General features: G+C 37.1%; 1 protein-coding gene across 1 annotated transcript in view; it reads right to left on the minus strand.

Moving 5' to 3' along the window:
- The window catches only part of CDKAL1 (CDK5 regulatory subunit associated protein 1 like 1), a 387,536-nt gene that overhangs the window by 18,402 nt on the left and 341,207 nt on the right, over positions 1 to 27,927 (minus strand). The window contains exons 14-15 of the mRNA XM_066558021.1: positions 9,286 to 9,369; positions 4,719 to 4,883 (exon numbers count right to left, since the gene is read on the minus strand). Coding sequence (XP_066414118.1) covers positions 4,719 to 4,883; positions 9,286 to 9,369 — 249 coding nt within the window. The remainder of the gene's footprint in view (positions 1 to 4,718; positions 4,884 to 9,285; positions 9,370 to 27,927) is intronic.

Consider the following 27,927-nt stretch of genomic DNA (forward strand, 5'->3'; position numbering starts at 1 on the left):
ATTTTCTTGCTGGCAGGCTATAAAGAAGTGTTTGATATATGCATCTTTCCTGTTTCTTAACATCATAAAAAAAGGCTGGGTGATGTTTTTGCTCATGTAACTAGAAAATATTTGTGGCTAACTGTAAGACCAGTAACATAAATCTTCATTAGTATCCAGAAGCACAATGCCACAATAACCTACTGCAGCTAAAATGCAGGGAGGATGGGAGAGAAAACAGAAAAAAGCAGAATGGCCAAAATAATTGGCTGCTAACTGAAAATCAGTGGCTCACTCCTCATTTCCTCCAAAGAGCCCAATGACTTGAATAGCTATTAGCTTAAAAGGCCAGCTGTGGGTATTTCCAAGGCCTAGGAAGCACAGAGATGTGCACCAAGATCCCAGACTCACAGAAGGAGACATTGGAAATGGTGGCTCCCAGCAGATGCCATTCACAGAGGAAGTGTTAGGCATGGAGAATATAATAATCAGAGAAACCAATGGAAAACAGAAAACTGAAAGATGTGCCTGTATTTGTTTGAAAAGAAAGTCAGTCATAGAGGCATTATAGAAACATGACCTATGAACATAAAATAATCATGACTGGGGATTAAACAGCCTGTTAAAATTATTATTTTTTCCTCTTGCCTTAATTTTCCATCTGATTAAAACTTCCCACCAAAGGCCCTCAGACTTATGGGGCTTTGATTCTGGCAATGCATTGCAACTCTGGCAGGTAGCCAGCCTTTTATTTTTATCCCTCAGCCCTTTGGTCTTTTCTTCATATATTTCTCATCTTGCAGTATTTTTTTCCTCTAGCCACAGAACATATGTAAACAACCAGAATTATTTTTGGAGTACAGAAGCATAACATACTCTATTTCTAGTTCTAACAAGAGATCATATTCTTGCAGATTCTTACTTTTTTCAATGATTAGTTTTGGGCAAACATTTGTCTGTAAACAGGATACATTTATTAGGTACTTTATGCTGCTGAGAAACAGTCAAGATTCCTAAATATGGCCAAATAAAACTAATACAAATATTAAAATTGTTTTTTTTTTTCCTAAATTAGATTACATTTAGACTGTTGACACACACTGCTGACTTTTCAAAAATATTATCCAAAGATAATATACTCAACACGATGTGCATTGCAAACCTACCTCCAAATCCTAAAAGACAAGTTTACCAAAGTGCTTAGGAACATAGTAAACATGCTAAATTGCTTTCTGAATCTCAAAATGCTGAAGTGCACTCTTAATGCTTTGTCAGCTTCAAGCCTACCTCAATGAAAGGATGTAACATCAACAGCATTTGCTTCTTCTTTTTGTTCTTGTGAAACTTAAGAGAACTAAATCTTGATCAGAGCTTTGAAATACTTATTCACTGATATCTGTAATTGCAGTTAGTAACTTGTGACAGGTTTGTTTTGTCTGAATGTTCATTTTAAGGTTATTGTCACTACTTTTTAATGTCCAGCTCACATACATCCTTAGATTTACTAGAACCAAATTCAAAACTGCCTCTACACGTGTTCATGCTTTATTGACTTCAACTTTCACCTGTATCTCCTCTGCAATGTATGCCTTCTAGACGTGGTTCTCTTACTGAATCAGCAACTGTCCATTTTAAACCCAAGCATAAGTCTATAGTAGATTTGTCAACCAAAATTTCCAAATGTGCTTGCCCTCCCAAATAGCCATCCTGTAAAACTGTGCCACTTGAAGACATCACTCCTTTTTGAGTGGCTTTTATAGGAAAATTCATGCTGAAGTTTAAAAAAAAGTCCTGGCAAATCTTGTGCATTTTACAACTTAGTATGACCACAACAATCACTAAGTCTGATTGCTTTGACAGCTTTTTAACCCCATCTGCTGACTCCAAGAGTCTTTTGTCCTTCCCATCCCAAATTCTACCACAGAGCCTAACATTATTGAACGTCAAGATCTTCCACCATCTACTTGGTTACAGTTTTTTCCTTAAAGAGTCTAATAACTGTAAGACATTCTACATCATTACTACATTAATGGATATATGTATTAGCTGTGTTCTTCATACACTGAAAAAGCATGAAATGCTAGAAATACTCTGAATTAATTCTATATATATTTCCCTCCTTACTTGTCACAGACATACAATGTGTGAATATTTTATGGACATTTTAAACTGTCCTTTGTGTTTTTGCATTTTGCAGTCCCTCTTTTTCAGTCAAATCTGTCGACTCCAGTTGGCGACCTACTTCTTTTATTTCTTTGGACCAATTTCCTACCAGAGTCATGCAGCCAAAAAGGTAAAAAAGGTCTACAACTGTTCCTTCAGACACACATGTTGCTTGTGGTGCTCACTCTGAATTTGTCAGAAAAAAATTATTGAGGGTAATGTATCAGATGAGAAAGAGAGCACACAACTGCAGATAAGCTTTGATTCTTTGGAGGTACTTTTCCTCACAGCATCTCTAGAAGTACCTTCTTGCTTAGGATGAGTTTATGACTTGCTTTGACATCCTCATATGATGATGCTCTCAATTGATTAATTTCTTTAAAAACTACAGTTTCAAAAGCTTTCACTCTTTCTGTGAGCATTCCTCATTAGAGAGAAGTACAGCTGTGATGGATTTTGAAACACCTTTTACTGTGTCCTATGTAAGTTAATGAAAACACTATTAATAATGAGCAGATCTTAATTCTTACTCATAAGTATGCACAGTGGAAAATTTATCCAAGATTTTAGTTCTGCAAGCTGCAGAAAACCTGCTGGAGACACTTGGGACCTTGTTAAAGATCCAAGATATTTTGCTGCTTTTGGGAAATTTGAATTCATCAGTTCTGAGTTGCCTCCTTCATCTTTCCCCAGCCTGCCATCCGTGCACGTAACAAGCTACAAAAGGCTCACATGACCCTCGTATGAGACCCTTTTATCTTACTCAAAGCATCTTTCATTGGAACTATGTGTCTTGAGCACACGCAGCAGGAAGTGTTTCCCAGCAGTTCAAGCAAACAGAGCAACCCAAATTGCATCTTGCAGCCAGTCAGAAAACCAAGGTAACTTTTGTGGCAAACTGACTTTTTTTTCCTGAAAACCTAAAGAAAGTTCCTGAGCTTCTATTTATATGTATGACTTTTCAAGATGAACTTCCCACTAAGAATTTCAGTTCATGTTCTATATATTATACATTGGCCAAGTGTGATTAAAAGCTTTCAGATGCACCCTCTATGTACTGAAGCTGTTCCATCTACTGAAATACTGAGATTCTATTTTCTTCCATTACACAAAAGTTCCCAACATTTCCAGTGGCCCAGTCATATATAAAATACTCCCTTGAAGGAGCACTGGTAATCACAAATGTCATGAAAAGCAGTTTGCCTTATCATTTGCTTGCTGCAGCCATTTATGGGGGGATTCCAGGTACTTGTTCCAGGTACATATCTCAATGAGTCCCTATGGAAATTATCAGTATCCTTGATTGTAATATTTTAACCTCTCATTTTAACGTTAAAAAATTCAGTCAAGCCTGCCTGCTTGTCCCCATCTACAAGCTTCTGGCAGCACATACTCAGTTTAATGACAGTCTTGGTTCTGTTCCAGCAGATTATTTAAAAAAACCCCACATTCTGATGAAAAAATCAGCTGTGCTTAAATAGCCACATAGACCAACCAGATAATTTGAAGGTTTTGGCTGTTTTTTATCTCTTACAGACCCTTATCAGGCCAATATACACATACACACAGACAATATTAATGGGGAGCTTAGTAATGTGTTTGTGCCTAAGTGTCATGATCTGCTGAACACATTACAGTAGGTGCATTACAGGGAATGCATTATTGCTGCTCTGTGTTTCCACAGCCAGGCTTATTCAAGAGACCAAGGAGCTTAGCTTAACATTGGTCACCTCAGGTATGTCTTGATGATGTATTTTAAATGTGACTACTTAGAACATAAACAAGGACATGTATATACTTAAATACTTATCAGCAATTTACTGTAAAAGCAGTAAGGTGGCTGATAAACTGCCAATTATCCTTCTCCCATGTGCTACATATTTGTTGGAGATCTTAACAACAGTGCTGGAGAAAGGACATCAAATGATGCTTAGAAATGTGATACACATTTTCATTTCACACTCCATCAGTTTTTACAACTAGAGCTCCATGAAATGTATGAGAATACTTGGCTAACAGCCATATCTACTGAGCTGTAAAATAAGAATCAGATCTCTTTTTAAAAGAGTTTCATTTTTTTTACATGACTAAATCAGATGTTGACCTTTTTCCAAAATATATTGTAAATATATTCTGCACCTCTACCCATCAATTAATTTTGAATCTCTGAATAGTGTTTAGACCTGTTTAAACAGATATGTAATCAATACATTTTTTTTGTTTAGAACAGCTTTGTAAAAAAAATTAAACTAATTCCTCCTTCCATTAAACTGAAATATATTGAATTATATAATTACTGGTGTTTAATCTTTTCAATTCTAGTATGTTCTTTACCCATCTTGCATCTAGAAACAAGAAACAAGTGTATTATTGCCTTTATAGTCAGCAAAGTAAAGCTATGAGCATCAGCAAAAATATATTTTGAATTCAGATTTCAATCTGTCAGAAAAGATTAAAGCTTCATGCATATATAAATGGGAACTATAAAATGATAACAGATACATAGCATGGAATCATTTTGCTTGAACAGCTGTGGATTTGCCAGTGTAGCAAAGCAGAAAATGTCTTTTACTCACCTCTGTTAAACCAGAAACTTCTCCTTTTGCTAATGGTCTGCTGATGGATGCAGTATGAACTCTGGCATCTGATACTGGCTGCCCCTTCATAAAATGTTTCCCAGCCTCATAAATATTCACTTCTACCATCTTACCCATTAACAGTGGATCCTTTGGCACAAGAACCTTTCAAATAAAATAAAGACATAGTTACTAAATATTGCAAGGAACATTAGAGTCTCTAGTATTCATTCAGAAAACAGATTTTTGATAAACATCAGAGAAAAATCCTAAATTTAAACATTTTAGTCACCAGTGTACACTACAGCCCTGGCACACTTGACCAGTAAGATCTCCGGCCTGTATTCTACAAGAGCTTTTCAGTGTTAGCTCAGCTCTTTTCAACTCCAACTGATTCCTAAAGTCATGCTTTTTGATTGATGAGAAAGTTGAGCCTGAATTACAGCTTTTGAATCCAGACCCAAACAGTTCCCAAGGACATTTGTACTACACAATTCTAACAGACTGCTGTAAAGCTTCCCATTTTCATCTCTGTCCCATGACACTTAAAAAAAAAATCGGAGTCTGTAAAGGCTTCAGGACAGAAAGTATACCCTTTTCTCTCTTTGCATAAATAACAAGCCTTTATTTTGATTGTTCAGATCCTTTGCAGCTGAGATGCATGATTGACAATGAATGCCTGTGAAAATAGATGACTGTTTCTTGGGTCAGCAACTAATGCCACTCTTTCCTGAATTTGCACAACCATGATATCAGACAGTCCCACTTCACATAAAAGCACTAAACAGATGTTCTTAGGTCATGCATTTAAAAAAAGAAAGAGCCCAAAACACAGGAGCAACATTTTTTGGAATGGAAGAATAAATGGACTTTAAATGGCTCCAAAATAGGTAAGCAGTTGAAAAAGAAAGGCGGGCTAATTTATTGATGAAATTACATTTTTTTCACTGTTTACAATGAAAAATTGAATCATGGGGACTTATTTAATAACATTTACTTATCCACACACAGAATCCTAGAGTGGATCAGGTTGGAAGGGACCTCAGAGGAGTCATCTGATCCAATCTCCCTGTTCAAGCAGGGTTATTGTAGAGCACATGGCACAGGATTGCACCCAGGCAGTTCTGGAATTTCTCCAGTGAGGGAGACTCCACACCCTCTCTGGGCAATCTGTCTCAGTGCATGGTGACCCACACAGTAAAGAAGCTCTTCCTCATGTGCAGCCCCACATTTCTCTTCACAGAGAAAAGCAAGGCACAATTCTTCCCAAGAATATTTCTGGGTTTCACATTCTCTGAACATCAGAGAAAGAAAACACAATTCTTATTTGCTGTGCCTCTGTTTGTGCAAAAGTAGAATGCAATATGGAGATTGTTCACCCAAAGTGATGGTGTTTTGTTTCCTTGGCCTATCAGGGCCAAGAGTGTGTGTGTGTCAGGACTGACAGCTGACAGTCATGAGAATTCTGTGCAGTTGTGTGCAGAGTTGAGTGCTTGGCAGATTCAGTTTAGATGTAATGTAATATAGTACAGTATTAGTATAATCAGCCTTTTGATAAGATGGAGTCAGATGCATCATCATTCTCTCTCCCCTCGTTGGGGTTGCCTGCAAATTCAATACTCATGTTCAGGGGGAATTTCCCAAGCATCAGTTTCTGCCCATTGCCTCTTGTCCTACAGCTTGGCAGCACTGAGGAATAGCCTGGAAACACCCTCTGACACCCTCCCTTCAGATGCTTAGGGACATTGATGAGATCCCCTCTCAGTTGCCTCTTCTTGAGGCTGAACAGGCCCAGCTTCCTCAGCCTTTCCTCATAAGAGAGGTGCTTCAGTCCCCTGATCATCTTTGCTGTCCTTCACTGGACCCATTCCAGCAGCCCTGTGTCTCTCTTGTACTGAGGAGCCCAGAACTGGACACAGCACACCAGGTGTGGCCCTACCAGGGCTGAGGAGAGCTTTTCAAAGGAAAAGATCTTATCTTTTTATCTTGATTCTTTGATGCTGAAATGGAAATGCCTTAAAATGGCTTAATTTTTAGGACTACGTGTGCAGAGGACTTTCAGAGAAAAAAAAATCTGTGCCACCCACATTTGGAGACCATTTTTTTGCCAACACTGCCTCTCCATTTTCACCTGTCACAACTGTTGATTGTCCCACTTGGAGGAAATCACCACTAGTGGTTTTCCTTCTTCCCTGAAGGCTCAAGGTGTTCATGACTGTAAGCACTTTGAGATCCTAGGATCTTGCTGAGCTTCCTAGGCATCTTCCAAGAAAGGCAGAAATCTTTGCCTTTCAGAGACAGGCAAGCTGAGACTCAACAAACACAAAGTCAGGATCGCAATGCTCAGAGAGTGTTACAATGTGACTGGATCACAGTTCTTCCCAAGCAACTCATCTTGGGCAAATTTAAATCAAAGGGAAACTAGGTAGCTGAGTATATACTGGGCTCATGACCTCTGTAAGTCTTCCATCTCCTCATGAAAAAGGAACTAAATATAAACCAAACTTCAGAAAAAGAAACAGGTTAAGTGAAAATAACTGGGAGAGTGTAAACAACCAAGCATCCAGGCTTGGCATACACTCAGATATTTTTTGAAGTATTTGTTAAGAAAAAACCCTCAATGGTATTTCTAAGAAACTAAGTTAAGCCAGCAGAAACTCACCTTGGCTGTGGATCTGGCAAAGCAGTCTTTGGTCACTTTAGACTATTCTGTTCAATGTAAACTGTACCACCTAAGCCTTCACAAATGTCAGCTGCAGCTCCACCACTAAGTCTGTCTGTGCAGCTGCACTGATGTGGGTTTAATAGCAAATTCTTTTAGTACAGATGAGCTCAGTGAAGACAGAATACATTTGATAACTATTTGAGTTAACGAAACACTACAGTAGGATTCTGAGCTTCAGCTTAAATAATATATAATATGATATTTAGACTTCAGAGTGGTTTTCAATTTACTGCTATTAATCTTAGTTACTAGCATGGATTCTTGTGCTTACCTGGGTGAGCAGTAGGATACCATCCTTATGAAACATGCCACACATAACATTTTAGGGAAAGATTTTCATTCTCTTAATGGAAAGCATTTCTTCCCTAATAGAATTTAAAATGAGTCCCTATGTGACTATTTGTATTTAGTGAATTCCTTACCAGTCCCAATCATGAGCTGCATAAAGTGCAGTACAAACAAAAAATCAACACTTTGTTTCCTGTACATATTGCTTTTCATTTAATTAATTAAGCTCCCATAAACAAGGATTGAACAAAAAAGTCCCAAAAAATTTCTTTTTAATCTCTATGTGGAAGACCATGTTCCTCAACTCTGAGTGATAAGCTACAAAATCAAGGAGCATCAATACAAAATGATAGAGAGAAGTTGGATATGCAGTAAAAAAAAGAGATTTATTAAAAAAAAGGATAAAGTGAGGAAAAAATAATTAGTGACCCATATATCTAACAGAAACAGATAGTTCAAGAATAGTAATGTTACTTACTACTAAGGAAAAACAAATAAATTAATTCTGTAACATAACCCAAAACCAGAAGCACAACCATCATCTATAATCTCTCCAGGTTCAGAAAACAGAATACCTAATGGTAGCAAAAGCAAATTGTAGACAGCTTAGTCCAATAAAATGGAGAATAAAATCATGATGATTCAGGAAAGACAATTTTATTGGTCTTAAGCAAGTGATTGGCTTTTGAGCAAAAATAACCATTTTGTGAAATTTATGTGTGTACTTCTTTCCCAGCTCAAAGATAATGGTTTTGTGTGGCAAGAATTTATCTACTGGAAGTGCCATAAGGAAATGACAAAAACTAGAAGGAAGGTATGCCCTTTAGGGTGACCCACACAAGCCTGAGAAGTGAACCCACAAAAGCATAATGAAGTTCAACAAGTCCAAGTGCAAGGTGCTGCAGCCAGGTTGGGGCAATCCCAGACATAAGCACAGACTGGGAGAAGAACTCATGGAGAGTGAGAGAGAAGGGCTTGGGGGTGCTGGTAGATGAGAGGCTGGACATGGGACAGAAATGTGCACTTGTAGACCAGAAAGCCAATTGTATCCTGTGCTGCATCCAAAAAGGGGTGGCCAGCAGGGCCCCTTCCAGCCCAAACCATTGTATGATTATATGAAACACAACATATCGTGTTGAAGTCCTTATCTAAAAAAGTTTCTGACCCTTCTATTGTTAGGATTTTTTTTTTCAAATTGCATTGCTTGAAACACTTTTCAGAAAGATGTATGCAAATTGTCATGACTCAACTATTCAGAAATCAGTGCTTTGGGGACACTGAAATTAAAATTCCTGCAATAATTAACAGCTTCTTAAACCACACTGTACACTCAAACATCCACTGTATATTTCTTAACATAATTACAGGTAAATTATATTTAAAATACAATAATAAAACAAAATATCTCATAAAAAAGTCTTGATGGTCACGTTTCCTGGAAAATGCTTCATATTTCTTTACTAGATTTTTTTTTATCCTGACACACTGTGTTGCTGAGATTATCAGAAAACAAAGATAAAAGAAAAATATGTTATTTGGTTTATTTAACTGTACCTGCTCATAGAAAGGATTGTGAGCAACATAGTAATTGGAGTCAAAGGATTCTTCTGTTACCAGAACTCTCTGCCTCTCACCAACCTAGAAAATAGAAGATGAGAGATGACTCAGAAAGCAAAACCAATGAATTATACTGAGAACTTCAGCTACAAACAAATGCCCTTAGCAGAAATAATCAAATTCTCTGAGGAACCTCTGTATCAGCAAGAAAGTGGAGTAGAGAAAACCCTACTTACAAGAGTTTAAAACTGACAGGGTTAAAAGAATTGAGGGATAGAACTGAGGGGCTGTAATGAAAAAAATGAGGGGCCTAACAGGAAAATCCAGTTCAGAAATATAAACTGATTTTTATTTATTAACATTATATCAAATAAAAATGTCAGATATGAATGAAGTTCATTACCTTTTCATCCACCTAATGAAAAAAAATCTGTGATCAATCACCAAAAGGGTGTCTTTTCTTTAAAAGTCACACTTGTAATTTACAATGCTGGGGCATCTCCTTATTCCCTCTTGGTGATCTCATTTCGCTGTACTCATGAGATCACACCAATTTCCATGGCAGTGGAGCCAACACTGCATATTACAATGACTCAAGAAGAAGAGTTTTTAACAACTCACAGACCCAACATACTAAAGGCAAAATAAACACTGGTCTGGGAAGACCTGTGTTTCAATTATACTTCTCAACTTCCAAATGCACTTACACTGTTCAAAGGAAGCAGCAATTTTAAAATTAACTTGAAGACTCAAAGACAAATCAGTTGCATTCAGGGACCAAACAGCTATGGAACAAAATCTGACTTTCCCCAAAGTTCAAAATCTCCCTCTGGTCCTGTCCATTACTGAGTTTATGATGAAGTGTATAGCCTGATTTCTGCAAACCTGGAAGGACATCTAGCTCACATTTTTAGTCTGAGCCCATCTCTACTTTTTCCATCTAAATGTGTTCTAGATTATTTCCAAACTATTTGACAAATGCATTCTGCAAATTACAACTGTCTAGCAAGTTAAATTTACTCACTGCTTTTATTACTATTCTGAGACTCAAGAAGGTTTCACATTTTACTCCACGGTTTTAATATCCATGAGCAAAGTTACATTCCCCTCCCCTCTCCCTGAAAGATTCCCACCACATCCCAGTGGCAGCTGTTACACACAAATTTAAAGATCTCTATCATAAGTTCCATGTGAACTCTGCAAGATTCAGAGAGGATAATAATGTTTTGATTCTTTAAGGTACAAGCAGTAAAAGATAAGATTAGGATTTTCTCTTACAGTTAATCATAGAAAACAGAACTTTAAGAAATATGAGCAGCAATGTCACATCTGCATTACAGTATGTCTATGTACACACATATGTATACACATGAGATATGTATATAATTCTCCACTTGCTGAAAAGAAAGATTTCACAGAATAACTCTTGCCTTCTCTTCCTCATGCATTTATCTGGAACATTCCCAAAGTAAACCCTGGAAAGCAAAGGAAACAGCAAGCACCCAGCTCATTTCCCCAAAGGCAGATAGACTTCACTCCCCAGAACCACAAGTTGTGGGGTACACAGCAGAAGGGGGCAAATCCCTGAGTTCCAGACCCAGTGACAGAATCCTAATAGTAGAAAAAAGTATATTTTTGCATACTTTTAAAAGGTATTTAAGACTTGTTTATAACACGTTTAGAATTTCCATTCTCTGGGAAGTCTGCAACTACAAATTACAACTGATAAACATACTCAAATTTTAGTAAAAATCCAGTGTAACCAACAGCATGGTGTTTTTTTTTTTATTATTGTTTTCAAGAAAACAGTAATTAAATTTAAATCCCCAGAGGAGTTTTGCAAAACATGTCATTCAGGCACTCAAGATAACTACTCCAGTAATAAGATTACAGAAAACATTTCCCCTAAACTGAGAGGTTTTGTTGCTTCCATAATATTTGAGACCACAGCTTTTAAAAATCACAGCTCAACATCTGCTGTAGCACTGAAGTGCTCAAGTCTCAGATGTCCTGCAATATTATGAAAAAGAGGAGGACAGAATGTTAGATAAGCAACAGTCACCCTTGGGCAAACATGCTACCACTGAAAAGCACGAAGGCCAATCACCAAGTCATGTCCTCACATCCTGTTTATTATTTACTGATCCCAAAACTTAGCAAAACTGGCTCAGAGAAATATTGGGTCTGTAATAATTTCTCAGTTGTCTTGTGGTTCCCTGGCTCTCTCTGGTTATAACAGTCTGCCTTCATCATGGCTATGAAGCCTGCTTGCGAGGCAGACTAGGCTACATGTGTTATCTTCATACTCTGAGATGACAGAATGGTAAACATATTATGCAGAAAAAAAAATTTTAAAAAATCAGAGGGAAGAAGAAAAGAACACCTGTGTTAGATAATTTGATATAACTGTGGTTTCTTCAGAGACATGTTGCCAGTTTTTCTCAGCTTTGCTTCCAGAAGCCAAAAGAGGTCAGGTCTGCATGTCTCAGTGGGCCAGAGGGAGAGGTTCTGGGCTCAGAATTTCTTGGGAATGGGAAGAAATCAGGAAGACTAAATTCATCACATAGGATCAGAATGGTGGCATTTAAATTGAAGATCAGAAGTTCAGAGGAGCAAAACAGCCTAAACCAATTTACAGTACATGCATACAGACAGACACACAGAGAAGACTAGCATGGGGCACTGTAAGGAATGAAAAGTAAACCCAGTAATTGTCCACTTGCTGAAGTTATGGATCTGGTCAAGGCTGAGCTCCAAGAGAGATACAATACTCAGCTATTTGCAGACTCCTTTGCCAAAACAGAGAAGGAAAATTCCATTTAATGAGTTAGGCCATTGCGTATTCATGATCTACAAGAGTAATTGGCTACATGCATTTGTAAGATAGAAAATTACTATCTATCCTGCATCCAAGTATAATTAAGAAGAAATGTAAGTACGCAGAACGCAGCTTTGGTATTGAAATTTGTTCAAAAAGTGGAATATGTCATCATTTCTGCAATTATTCCCCTGGGATCTCTAAGTGCCTAAGTTTCACCTCTCTCAGAATTTAAATATGCAGAAACCAGACATGATATCTAATAACAGTCATAATTATAATAACTTTGATGATTTTTTTTCAGGCATGTAGCAGCAGAAGTAGTTCAGTATCTTATTTTTATTCCTATTCTTTCATCTGCTTCCATAGGTACACATGAGTTCCAGCTCTCAGGGAACTACAGTCCTGCCAAAGCATCTGGGAACTGAGGCAACTCAGCCCTGGCATCTCAGTTTGGAAAGGTTTCCTATAGAAGCATTATTTATTACTTTATGGATGACATTATGAAAATATTTATGAATGATAGCAAAAAAACCTTGCCCAGCAACCTCCCCCATGCCAAAGTGGACTGGTCACATAATTTCCTCAAGGGCAATTTGCTTTCACCCAAAACCATGCAACAATTGCTGCTGGTCTGATCACTTCCTGCACTGCAACAGTTACCAGGAAGTTTGTAAATCTCAGAGTTAATAATCAAATCATTTAGGAACTTTTATTTCATTTTCATTTATCCTACAGGAAATTCTGACATGATAATTCTTTAACTCAGTTTTTCCTTTACCGGAAACCATGAAAAGCAGGTTTTCCAGCTGGCTGATTTTATAGAACGAATGAACAGCAAGAAATGTCCAAAATCCTTCTTGGCTGCAGTCAAATTAAGTTTCTCTTTTAAACCAAAATGACTGAATCACATAAAACACAAGACCGACTTTTAAACTCTGCAACAGTTTGGGTGCCAAGGACTGTCCCTTTTTTCATGCTTTGATAGAATATTGCTAAGTAACATCAGCAGTGGTGCCTGCTGTGATTACACTCAGGTAATGTATACCTCCCTAATTTATTTTTTTCCATCAATGAAGACTATGATTGCACAGTTTGGATTTGTTACTTACTACAGCCAGAGCATGTGGAACATGATCTTTTCCAACGTTTCCTTCTTCTTTTACCTGTATTTTATCAGCTTTGTTTTTTAAGAGCCGCCGATTGGCTAAAAATATATAAAATTCATAACCAGTGTACTTCTATACCTCTCCCATAGAAGAAAGCACACTGCCCATGTAGCAACTCCACTGATTTAGAGATAGTGGACAAACCCTTCTTCAGACTAAGCTCAATTCATAGGGGAATTGGTGAGCATGTCTCCATTTCTCTTGAAGGAGGCTGGCTTGGATTCTGACCCAAATCGTCATGGAACATACTCAGTACAAGGCTTGGAAGCCACAGAAAAATTTGCTTTCCTGTATTTGTTATTTAAATATGTCATAAAGTAAGCAACAAAAAATACACACCATCACAATTTATGTGTGCATGTTTTAGCAGATTATTCTGATGTATAGAATATTTCTAGTAAACATATTTGACCTTTATTAAGTATAACAAAGTTTAAGCAAAAGCAATGTAGATAGTGTTTCTTCTACATCAGTTTTGGTTTACTTCTCTCCTGATTTTTCAGTTGCGGTCTGATTATTTTGAATTAATTTTAGTTATTATGCAGACTATGTATTCTTCACTATAAAGCAGAAATGAACTGCAGGATCTATTTTTTAAAAATCATGTGAATCCATCTGTAAATAGAAGCCAAATTTCTTGAAAATTATAATCAAGCATTCTCTACGTCTTCTGTTTACATATCGTAGAGGTGCTCTCCACCTGACAAAGAAGTCAAAGTATGCCAGTACCTCCCTGTAAAAGCAACAAAGTTTCTAGAAACTTATGACATGGTCCTGTTTGGATGATACCAGAACACATCTCTTTTCAAAATCTCCTTTGTAGTGCTTTGCTCTGCTATGCAGCACTACTCCTCCAAAGTTTAGAATGTACACATCTCTCCCTTTCTGAAGGTAATCTTGGAGACAAAGCATGGAGCTGTCTCAGAGCTTTTAGACAAAGTTGTTTGGGATTTAAATGTGGATACTGGAAAGCAGTAACATTAAAATAGTTTAGCTGGGATAAATATACTTTTCTAGCACACAGCACAGACAGCTGCCACTTCACAAAGGCTCATGTTACAACGGCTGTCCAATTCCAGATGGGTACATGCCTCTTTTTTTATTATGTTATGTTCAGTGCATAACCCTGCACAGAACTACAGCAACAGAGTGACATAAATATTTAGAGTTCCACATCTTTTGCATCATACGATAATCAGTCAGATTAATCTTTACAGCATATGTCTGGCCCTTTTTACCTGGGCACAGAAACATTGAACCTGAGCACTTCAGTGCTGCAGAGTAGGCAGCTGAATTCACGGATTTCATGTATCCCTACTTCTTCCTCCCAAACCTAGACAATGCTGTCTCAGTCCTACAATGCCACTAATCTGCAACAAAACCAAAATTCCCAGTGTTTTTCCTGTACTTATATTGCTCAGGTTTTTTCAGCCTTGGAAAGAGCATTGGGTGCTTGTCTTCACATACAGGAAAGTATTCAGCTCTTAACTAATGAACTCTGGAAACCCAAGTGAAATGCAGACAATGCTCAGCAAGGTGTCTCATTTCACCATCAACCAATACAGCTGACTTTGTTAAATCATCATTATTGAACTGCCCTTCTTTAAACAGAGCTGCAAAATTATTTTTTTAAGATTGCATAAAAAGTATAATTTATGAAATAATATCTAGGAAAATGGCTTTCTAAAATTTTGTTTTAGGCACACTTGCTTCAGCCACACTCTTCTTTCCACAGCATCATTCAAAATTCAGAATGGACACAGGCAACAGATGCCCACAGAAAAAACTCTTTCAACCATTTTCCAGGCTGGCTTGAGGCAGTGCAAGCTGGAAGGAAGGATTAGGTATAAATTAAAAGACAGCCAGCTCTAATAGTACACAATCAGCATAACAAAAAAGTGCTTTAGACCTTCGGCAGCAGGCACTGCAGCTCATTAACAGCAAGTGAACACCTTCTCTTTGGTCCCCTTATGAATTTGTTGGCATAGTTATGGGGGAAGGAAAAGGTAGGGAGAGAAGGAGGTGAGAGAAGTAGACTGCTTCTGCTTTCTTGGCCCACTACTCACGCTTCAGGGTAAATAGATCCTTTCTATTACTGTGCACCTGCATCTGACTGCTTCATTTTGATTTGGTCTCCTGCTGGGAAAATGTAGCTTCTCCCAGCACATACAAACCCTGCCATGCAGCTTAGATGAAAATTATATTCAGAGATGTGAGCGGTGACCTAAAAATGACAAATGGTCCTCAAAATATCTGATTCCTTTTAAATTCTGTAAGCCTGCATTTTGCTTGTCTCTCCTTTTCATTGCCTAGAAAAGGGGAATAGAAGTAGAATGTTGACAACTCTGCCATATTACATTTCCAAATTTCATTGACTGTGTACAATATTACAAAGGGAAAATAAGTTTTCTGAAATGGGAGATACATATTGCCCCTGAGAGCAGTCTCTCTCAATTGATCTTTGTTTTGTTAACCTCAGCTTCAGCAGAAAAAGGATGAGGTGTCAGAAACTGGTGTTTTTCTGGCTTTTCTCGTTGCTAAGACGCTGTTTTGTTGAGCTCTCTGAAACACTGTTTCCACACGTGCAAAATCCAATTCTGACTGTTACACAGAGGAGTGAGCACAGAGCTGGGGAAGTTGCTACAGCAATATAAAATACTCAGTGCAAAACTGGTATTTGAGACTATCAGGTAGCATCAGCACTCAAGCAACTGCCTTAATGTAATACTGGCAAAAGCCCCTCTCTCCTCTTTTTCAAATGATCTAAAAACCACCATAAAACTGATGCAAATATCTACAGAAAAGTTCTAAATAACAATATCATCTCAAAATAGGAACAACAAACATCTGAGAAGGTAAAATATCTTTAAGGTCTTCCTTACATAACCCTAACATTTCACAAATAAAACAAAAAACTAGACAATGAGTCTACCCTGAAGAAAACTTGACATTAAAAATAAAAGTATGGGAAAGCATACTGTCAATGCTGATTTTATAGAATGGAAGATGGCCTTTAGGAGAATCTTTTCATTTTCAACTTCCAGCCAATTTGGCAATCAGATGGATTATGGTGGCATGAGTAAACAAATACATGGGTTCTTTAAATTTTATTGTGCTTTTTTTCCAATAACAAGCTAAGCTTGTAGTGAAACGAGGCAACCAAGCTTAAAAGAATGATGGTCTTTGTTAGGAAAGGCCATCCTTATGCTTCTTCTGTGAAATTATTTAGAATTATTTAGATTGGGTGTTTTTGCTGGAAGCAGTTCCTTAAGACATACTGTGTATTTCCAAGTGATTTAAGCACAATATGAAGTGGTAGTTGCTAAGGCAACAATGTGCAATTCCTGTTTCGGTGATCTCTCTTAACAGCTGCATAAGCCCAGGCAAGTATCAGTTATATGAGAATTTATAAATCAGCTTGGTAAATACCCTATCAAATAACTTCTCCAGGAATTGCTTTAGAAACTCACAATACCAAACTGTTTACTCAGACTAAAGTCTTGTCTACACTACGGAAATAGAAGTGCTCAGCAGTGGCTCTGTCAGGAGGGTGCTGATGTAGCACAGAGAGATACAGGGCTGTGTTCAGCACCAGCAGCTGTGGGAGAGAATTGCCAGGAATAATAAGGAATAATAATTGCCAGGAATAATAAAAGGCCCCAACGTAAGCTCCACTTCAGTAAATCGCAGGCCGAACCACAGGTCGCTTCCTCACAGACAAAACAAAGAAGGCAAAATTTAGGAACAGATGAAAATACTGGATTTGAGAACACAGATGACAAAGTAAACACAGCACTGATACAAATCAGTCAGTTTTGTCTCCCCTGACATGATGCTGGATCCCTCCAGTAAGATTGGGTGCTCCTAGAATTCATCTGTAGTCTGATATTTTTTAATCAAATACACCAAAAAAGATTGCAAAAAAAGGTCTGACTTCTCTCCAAAATATCACTGTAATTTTTCTGCTCATCCTGCAACTGAGGCCAATGTTCTCTGTTCATCTCATCTGAGAAGAAAGGGAGAGCAGATGGGATGAAACAGAAAAAAACAAAGGTTCAAAATGACCCTGTTTGCAAAGCCAAACCCAACTCTCCCCCAAAATCTACTAAAACCTCTCTGAATACATTTAACAGCACACAAAATACGTAATGCACCATTGTGAGCTAATTAACTCAGAATACAAAATGGTGGCACTAGCTGAGAGTTTAAAAAGGGCATAAATATGTATCAGCCTTCTTTTCAAAAGAATATAAAAACTTCTCCTGCCTACACGAATCACAGGCTACTGAAAAAAGCATCTGAACATCATCAGAACCTGCTAATGTTAATGAGGATAGGATAATGATATTATTTTCTTTTGTTTTGAAGGTAGGCACTACATGATCAAAAATTACACACTTCAGGGGGTTTCTTCAGTCTAAGGCAAGGTAAGACACTAGAACTGCTGACACTTCTAGCAGCATAATGCTGAATGACAAATAACATCAAGGGCTCACAGAGGGACCAAAGTGAATGAGTCATTAAATAATGATAAATGTAGTGTGACTTTACATTGTTTAGAATTTAATAGCAACTACTCTCAAACTAGATGGGATGCATTTTACTATTTTTAAACTGTATGCCGATGATTTGCACCTAAAAAAATGTAAACAAAAGAAACAATTCTTCATTAGCATACTAGAATGATAATTTTGACCAATTCTTTATTATCCATTCAAGGAAATGTAAATAAATCAGTTCAAGAAAATTGTAAGATAAATAATTTCTGTTTTAAAACAAAAAGAAATTAGTACCATGGACTAAATATCTTCCTAATGTCTTCTCCATAACTTACTCAGTTCTCAAGGCTAAGCATTAACAGGACTCATCTGGGTCCTGTTGCGTACACTCATGACCTTCTGCATTATACCAGGAGAAATATTTCAGATTAAAGGCTTGACTCCACAGTAAATTCTCTTAAACATCTACTCCACTGTGTGCCATCTTCTCTTTAAAAAAGCCCTTACATAGCTCAGACAGTAAGAAGTACTTAAAAACTGGAAAACACTATGAGTTTCTACAATCCTTCAAATAAGGCAGCAACACCTTTTGTTGTATTTGGATTTTAATACAACAGAAAGAGGAACCAGATGTACAATTAAATTGCAAGGAAAATCAATTATTGAGGTAGGTCAACAAGAAACATGCTAGAATTTCTAAACCCAGGTGTTATGATCACATTATAAACTTTTTAAATAAAAAAACATCACAGCTGATGTTATATATTTTGTCTGTAGCTCTGTGCATATCACATCACTAATCAGATTATTGTGCACTCACCTAAGTAGGTTTCCAATTCCACACCAAGTGTACTGGCTATTTTATTAATTAAGCCTATAGAATGGTTTGGACATACACACTGAACCTAGACAAGCCTGAATTTTTTTATGGTATAAAGTCTTTGCTAATAGGAAAGAAGATGGAAAAATAATGATCCTCAATTGTGTGACACATTTTTAACCCTCTGTCTGGGTATGACAAGAGGGATGGTTTAAGTGTACATGAAAATGGGGATTCAGAGGGAGATTTACACTCAGCAGTCTTGAACACTCAAGGAAGGAGTGGCCCTGCCTATCTTTATGATTTTTGCAGACCATCCACAAAGGAGGTTGATAGCTGTGAAACAGGGCCTCAAGAATAGAGGATCTTCTTATGCCTCTGTGAAAAAAGCCTGCAAATACAAATAGAAATGTGCCATGTAAACATTACAATTCTCCAAGGAAAAAAATATTTTGAATTTCTATTTATGCTCCTTCCCTTTTGTAAGTAATCTCCCATTAATCAGAGTCAAAACGCAACAGAAAATCAGAGGCACAGGAAACAAATCACCATTCATTAAAAGAAATGTATTAATCAATGTGGCACACTAGGCAAAAATCACTGTTGTATTCCCACAATTACTGTAAATGCTATAGTCTAATGTTCTCAAAGCCTAACTTATGAAGGTATCAAAATGATGCAGAAATACTTGTGAGAAAAGTTCACACAGTTGTTTTTGCTGTTACCTTTGCTCAATCTTGGATCACATCAGAAGGACAGTAGCATGCAGCATTTTATTGTCCTGTCCTGCCCTTGTTCTTCTTCTGTATTTCCACCTTTCAGAGTATTATTTTACCCACGCTTGACTGGAATGAATAAACTGAGTAAGACTAAACAATGTTCCCACTCCTCAGAAGAAGTGCAGACTAAAAACTTAAGAGCAGCAAGATTTCTCCTGGCTTCTTCCCTCCTGCCTACATCTTAGTGATTTGCCCAACACATAGTTTTATTAGGCTTTTCTACCATGTCTGGCCTAAGACAATTGCTCTTTTTATTTTCCCTGAAATTTGTTCTGCTCCTGAAGGGACTCTATGAACCTGTCTCATGCATGCAAGAAGAAATGCAAACCATTGTTTCCATTTCCTCCATGTCGAGACGCTCCAAACATGGAGAAAGAAAAGAGATACCCCCATGAAAAAAATGAAGCTTACTGTTTTCCACTTTTAAGACCTACTCCCCTTTTACCTCTTACACCTCTTCCTCTATTTTACACCAGTAAAGGCAACAAAACCATAAGCTGCCAGATTCCAAAGGCAAAAAGCTAGTAATTAACTTGAAGTTGCCTTTTAAACAACTGAGATGGGGCACAAAAAATGAGCCAGGCCTAGGTCTTTTTACACTTTAACAGCCAGCTATTGAATTCTCCAAAATGACTTCTGCATCAGAATCAGCCTTGCATCGTCTGTATCTTACTTGTATGTGAGAAGCAGCAAGAAGAGTACAAGCTACTTTCCATCAGGTGATCACATAAAACAGGTATGTAAGATAAAAGAAAAGAATGATATTTACATTTTACACTGTTTCATGAAATTATGAAGACAAAGTTGCCTGGCAACTGGGTTCCTCAACTATACTGGTGAAGAGGTCTGTGCTGATGGAAGTCTCATATTGCACAACCAAAAAAATATTATCAAGAGCGCCAGCATGGTGTCTGGAGTACTATTATAGCACACTATAATGAGAAAGAAATGAGAATGAAGCTAGCTGTCCAAAAATAAGAAGGCTCCTGGTTAAAAATAAAATAAAAAATTAGTATTGTTCCTTTCTCCTAAGAATATGGTAGAAATGGCAGCACAATTCATCACACTAAAAAATGACATAACTTCACATAAACTGCTCACTTTGATCAGTTCTAGCTAGCATAACATCTTTTGCCAGTATATCCTGTATCCAAGTAACTCTCCACATATTTGCACTTTCATCCTATTATTTTTCCTAGCTGATATGTCAAAGACTATATAAACACCTCAGGATCACTCAGGTTTTTCAAGCTCTAGAAACTTGACAGGGATTCTGGTAAAGATGGGGATTGGTGATTGAAAATTGGTGGAAACTGCTGGGAAAATGGTGGCAACAGAATTTAGAGGCATTGCGCTGGTTTTGCAGAACGAAAGGGCAATTTTTGTCCAAACAAAGAGAAACTCCACTCAACCTTCAAATCTACATTTTAATTGAGAATATCAGCAGCTTCATTATTAACATGAAGTTGGGCATGCCTTTATATTGCTTTTTAGTTTTCAAGATCATAAATTAAACAACTTACAGATATGTCCACCAAAAACCCCTGCCATTTTATATAGTGGATTTTGCTATTCCATCATGTTTGAAAGCCAGTAGAGCGAATACAGCTTTGCTACATCTTTTAAGGAATACTGTTAAACTCTGAAGAATGCTTTTGGTAAAGGAAATATTTGCCCTTTTATTTGTTCTGTATAATCAAGGACAGAATTTCTTCAGGTAGTATGAGATAACTGGTCACGTTTGTATTTGAAGCACTTTGAAAATACATCTTTCAACTTCTGTCACAAAAATTCTGACCACGTAATAAATTTGCCAAACGTTTTTCCAAATAAATTTCTTTAAGTGCTATGCAGTGAGATAAGCCATAGTGTGTGCATAGTGTGTGCCACAAGTGACATGATGGTCCTTCTAAAGGCAAAAAAAGGAGGCTCCTAAAACAAGAATTCCTTCTAGGTTTGTCCCAGGTAATTTCCTTTTATGAAGGCCAGATGGCAGGGCAGGAAATAGAAAGGCTCATGACTGCTAGCACCCAGCAATCCTCACGCAAGAGAAGCCTGATGCTGGTGAAGCCCAGCATTTATGAATGACATTAACAAATGGGATTGATTAAAAGAAAACAAGGACTTCATACAGAGGCAAGGAAGATGAGGGGTCTTGGTAAGTCATGCAATAATTTTTCTCTCATATAAAGAGTCCATTGCAAAGAAAGGGCCTAACTCACAGGGTTACCTTTATTGGTTATAATTGCACACAGCTGATATTCCCTCTGCTCCAGGGTTGAAGAAGAGGTAATGCCTCACTTTCTAGGAAATTATTCATGACCCAGCTTCAGTGAAGAAGAGGTTAGCCTCTCAGAGAGGTTGAGATGAGTTATATGATCCAAACTCAAGAGAGCATGAAATAAATGCAGAACCTGGGAGAGAGGATATGCTATTTCATTTACACAAAGAGAAAAGAGATTGAATGAGGAAAGAAGTCGGCAACAGAAAATCTGTTTATGAAGGAAGCAGATCAAGTATAACAGAGTATCTGGAAGGGCTTTTTGCAAAACACAGATCAAATAGCATTATCTGCTCATACTTCAGGCTTCGCATGCATCAAGTATAAATTATTGCATGGAAGAGAACATGCTTTCAGAATCTGTTTATTGAAGAGAGTCAGGCAAAGAGTTTGCTGCACAGCTCTCAGAAAGAATCAGCTTTAGGCCTTGTCACATCAATGATTTATAGGGTGACACTAGGGAAATCAATTAAGCTCTCTACGCGCCCCAGTTTTCCCATCTGTAAAATAGGGGCAAGCTGTTATTCAAGGAGAGTGCTTTTCCATTTTATAGCCTTCCTTCTTGTGTTTGGGTATTTGTTATTTTGTTAATTTTTACACTATTCAGTGTATTGGTCTGATGTGGATGTGTTTTTATTTTGGCATTAGAATATACCCGTTCTTGCTTCATTTTAACTGTTTTGGTTTTATATAAATTCATCCTAGAATTTTAGCAGCAAGATCAAAAATATGGCATACAATGTGAAGGGAATACCTACTTTTCCCAGAACACACATCTTTCAGGAAACTATTAAAGAAATCTCATGGTAGGCATGAATGGAAAATCCAAAGATAAGGAAGTCAGGCAAATGTGGGAAACTGCTATTTATTTTCACTTTAAATTGTTTAACAGTTCTGCAGCATTTCAGCACTTCAACATTTAGTAATTCTTTGAAAAAAACTGCATAGAAAAAAATAATTGACAAAATACAGTCTAATCCTCAGGAATCTTGGAAAAAAAATGACATGGTTGTCCTTGGGCTTCTTGTTTCTTAAATTTTCTTTGTTTGTTCTCTGGTATCCACAGAGTAAGAAATTCACCATTCAGAAGGAAAATCTAAATAAATACCTCGCTGAGGTTTTAGACTGGAAAAGGAAACTCAGTCCAGGGCAATGGTAGCCTTTCTATTCCTACAGATAGATTTAAAATACACCAGTCACAGTTGCCTTCATTTTTATATATTCCACATTGCTTAAAAATGGGCTGAATAATAAAAAAAGCAAAGTAGTTCAGAAGCACAGAGATCTAATTATTTATGAATAACTGTCAGGAAGGCTTATATCTATACAATGCTTTTGCCTCAACTTGGAAATTTACCCTTTTGCCTGTTGAGGTAACAATACATTCAACTTGTAAAGTGGGAAGAAAAAAACTAAGAAAATGTTTTAAAATATAGTTTCTGTTTCAGTATGAAACGCTGCAGTCTCCTCTTAGGAGGAAGCCAGTGCAAATGTGATTGGCAGATACAGTAACAAGGATTTTTTTCTGTCCCTGCCATCTGAGCCCTCTGTTACACTGTGACTTGCATGAAGGATAACCATATAACTGTGAGGCCATCAAAATCTGACTCCAGCCCTGCCATTTGAAATTCTCCAGCAGACAGCAAAATTTCAACAACCAGGTTCTTCAATTATAGGAGGACTGGGAGATTAATTTAATGTGTTTAGATACTTGTCTTGCCATTGCAAATATAATCTTCTTACTCAAGACACACCAGCTGCCTTGCACATTAGAAAGAAAATTATTATTCTGCTATGCACAGAATGGTGCACAGGACATCGGCTGAAAATAAAGAGAAATGATGGTAAAGCAAACACCAGTTTGTGGTTACATTGAATCCTTGGCAAATGGCAAATGACTCTGAACTGGCAAATCCTTTTATCATTGCAGTTTTTACAGTAATCTCAAATCTCTCCTTTATCTGCTTCTTTTTTGGCTTGTTTAACACAGAGACTGATGATCAGTGAAGCAAAAGATTTAGTTTAAAGGTGTCAGCTAATATCTACCACAGAGCTGCCATTACTCTTCAAACTGGCTTTACAGATAAGAGCTGGCTGCTCACTGGGTGGCCACAACAATATTATTCGAGAAAATATCTTGAGGTGTTCATATTGGCAACTGGGTTACAATATACCATGCATGTGTCCAGAAATGTTATCTAAAGTCACTGAGAGGTTAACAGTAAGTATGTATGCTTTGTATACAAGATACTATTCCAGGAGAACGCTGTGGTTGGGTGGTCTGATTTAAGCAAATCAAGTTGAGTCATATCATGGAGCTGTCTATTTTTATTGTTTTGTTTTGGGCTTAATAGATAACCCTTTTAATTTTGTTGAATACAAGATACTTTCTGTTTTTAATCCCATGGTGTTATATTTTTAAAGAAAACATGTCTCTGATCTTTGTAAACTTCCATTTAGTTGATTTAGTCCCCATTTTTTCACAGGTTGCTCTTTACACAAACTACACTTGGACAAAGCACTCTGAATGCTGCTGCAGCACATTAGGACAGTGCAATTTTATATCTAAAGGCAACAGTGTAAATTGCAGACAAACAAAGCCAGTCTAGAGTGCAATCTGGAGACCTGAAGTATGTAGCTGGCAGGGTGACACTACCTGGCATTCAACAGCTCCTCATTACAAGGGACAGTGTTTTGCATTTCTGACTGCTCCAGCTGAACATTCACAGGCTGGAAGTCACCATTCTCAAATGAAATTCTGAAAATACTGTATTATTGTTCATGTGTGTGTTACTGAAATAGCAGACCACATAATACAACTGATTTTACATTAGCCACTTAAGTTTGAATAACATTTTTGTTGTTTAGGTTAAGATATCTCAAATAACAACAGTCAATGTTTTCACAAAACCAGTCTGAATCAAGATCAAAGCAGCACCTATTTGTTTCCACTGCACTCATGGTTTGAAACTGATTTCTATTTCTTGTGCATTTGCTGAGTCAGTTAAAAATAAATGATCAGTTTAAACAAACAATTTGAAAAGAAAAACAGATAGAGAGGTGAACTCTATTCAGAATTTCAATGCATTCCAAAGAGAATTTCAGTGAATGCACAGCAAAACCCCATAATTTAAATAAATGTTAATTTTATAACAGACTGATGCAGCCCTTCTGAGCATTATTTTCTTTAAAGACCATAATTGTTCTAAAGACATATGGCCCACAAGGGAAAATGGATAGTGAGGACAAAATTCTCACAAGGAAATACTAAAATTGGAGTAGGAAGACTGTTGTGTCTACCAATACTTTGCATTGCATAGACCTGATATTTGGATTATGTAAAAAATACTCATCAGTTTAATCAAAAGGAATCTATTTAAAAACAGAAAGACCTTGGATACAATTATTTAATTGTATGAATAATGTAGGGATTCCTCAGTACAAGTGTACCAGAGCTGCACATAAGCCCTACATATGGATGCAATGCAATAAATCACACACAAAAATGTAACTCTTGAAAATAGACAGGCTGCTTCTTTACAAAATGTAATATCACATATTTCCCTGCTTTCCTAGAATTCCACTGACAACTTTAAGGTTTTAGAGTAATGGGTTTCACCCTGTGAACACATGCCACAGAAGGCTGAGGGAGGCACTTCATAGAGTTCACTATATAGGCTGGAAACCTAAACATTTGGTTGCATCATATAAAAGAAGCACATGCACAGCAGATCCATCTGACATTTTCACACTTATTTTAGAAAATCTCTTCAATTTCCTGATGATTTCAGTCTACGTTTAGTTCATTACTAAGTCCTGCAATTGCAGAACTAAAATTAATCAGAATCCCATTTACTTTCTGAAGAGCACTCAAAAGTCTATGATTTTAAATTAATTTATGCAAAGAGAAAAGCTCTTGTCTTTGTAAGTATAATTCTAAGCCATATAAATCGAAAGTAAAGCTTTAAACCCGTAATGACCCCTTTTCCATCCAGTCTTAAATGGAGTAATTAAGCAATAACTTCCATTCCATCTAAGTACATGCAGCAGTGATGGGTGTCTGCTTGCTGACTAAAGCCTGAAGCATTTAATTGACCTGTGGGAGCTGATTATTGCAAGTACAGTCATATGGCATAGAAGCTATCTACTTTTTGCTAGAAGAAATCTTTCAAAGTAATTAATAATTTTGGTAATTTAGAAAGATTATGCATAACTATTCGCTCTGAAGAGACTTAAGCTGTAGTCAGCAAGCCTGCCACAGATTTTTAAAGATAATAATATCTGTAGGTGTACTCATTTGGGTTGTAAATTTGACTCTTCAGAGTAATAGAACAAAAATGAGTCATTGGCCAAGGGCTCAGTTCAGAACTCAGGAATTATCTCTGGATTTGCCTGGAGAGACTGACAATAAGGAATCCCTCACTGACTTTGCTTCAATCTGATATTTGCTATTTATATCCTTGTAGCAGTGCTTAGAAAAGTCCTAGGTAAATGAAATTCATACAATTGAAAACAGAATACATGCTGTTTCAGATACCCTTCACAGCTGCACACAAGAACAGGCCAGTATCAGAACAGGCAGTCTTCCTGAAGCAAGTATTCCAAAGTCACAAGACCACTGAGCCTGCAGAGAGATTACAATCTCCACAGATAATGCAACATAAATGCACTTTCCTCGGCCAACCTGCACTGCACACTCAAAGAGGATATTAACTGCTGGGGGGAAAAAATTGAAAAGACTCTTCTACTAGAAAGTGGCAGTGTGAGACAAGAAGGAATTTAGAAGACATTTGTTTGCAAGTTCTCCTCTGTCTAAGGAATTGGAAAATAAATTCACTGTAAGGATTGTGTCCATTGCTTGCTGTTAATAGATATTACCTCTGGAGTACTGGGATCAAAAACCAGATGAATATTTTCTTAGCATCTCAATGCCCAGGTGATGGCTTTAATGCCTCCTCAGCTAGACTTTTTAAAACTAAGACAAATTACCAAGTGTAAATATCCAGTCACAATCATGGAGTGCTAAGCTGAAAAAGACCCAAAGGTCATTGAAAACCCAGTTCAGCATTCCTCAAGGGATTGTCTATCCCTTGGTGGACCTTCAGATGGGTGTTGATCATAGTAAGCAGCTACTTAAGAGATAACACTGATCACCCAGACCTGGTGGAATTCAGACTATCAGAACTCATGACTTACAAAAATGACCATTCGAAAAAAGAAAGCTTAACAGGTAGTTGTTTTCTTTTGATTAAAGACTGGGATGTGGGAGGGAGGTATGGTGGATTTATTTGTTGTTGTTTTGCTGTTTGCTTTTTCAAAAAATCTGTCAAAATTTAGGGGACAAGAGAAGAGTCATAAGTACAATAAATATTCCCTGGTGAAGCACTTTATACAATATAGCATAAATTACCATTGAATAAGATTTTGCATGTAATATATATTTGGGACAAAAATATTATCACATCCTGATAATGAAATGGGAATTGTTTCTAAGAGACAAACTGCAATATCTCAATTTGTTGGAAGCAAAAGATGGAAAACTTCAGCTATCAGTTACACATCCATCTTTATTTAATATATTCATACATGATCTAGAAAAGAGAGTAAGTAATACAGACTTGAAATCCATAGAGGAGATTAAAATGGAGAAGATATGGAAACACTGGTAAGAGAAAACAAATTGAACTATGTATAGAAAAACAAGATTCTCATTCTGAAAATGTCAACTGATCTATTTGGAAATACATAATCTGAAACACAGATGCTCTCTGGGAAACTTGGAAAACAACACTGCTGAAAAAGATTGTTGGGAAGACAGAACACTGGACATTAATTTGTAAAATGACACAGTAGTGTAAAATAACACAGATCTACGTTATATTAGAATAAATACACATAGTATTTATATCATGAGTGTGGCACTAAGCCATTGAGCTTAAGCATTCCTTCAGGGCCTTGGAAATAAAGAGTTGTATTTTTTTACTCTGAAAACTATAAGTCCTATGTCATTCCCTTTCCTTTGTTTTTGAAAGTTTTACTAAATTAAACCTACACTAAACTAGAAATCCCCACAATTTTCTAAGGCTGGTTTTGCCAATATTGAAGAGAGCAAAATGCACAGACAAATGGCCAATCAGATGTGAGCAATGTCCTGCTTTGTGGTCACTGGACCTGAGCTAAGGCTTTCCCTTCCAGAAGTTGAATTACAGAAAGATTTGGGAATTCTGAGAAAAAAAATTGACATTGGAAATCTGGAGCTGGCAAGTAAAGAGG

The sequence above is a fragment of the Molothrus aeneus genome, chromosome 1 (assembly GCF_037042795.1).
Source record: "Molothrus aeneus isolate 106 chromosome 1, BPBGC_Maene_1.0, whole genome shotgun sequence".
Classification (NCBI taxonomy): Eukaryota; Metazoa; Chordata; class Aves; order Passeriformes; family Icteridae; genus Molothrus; species Molothrus aeneus.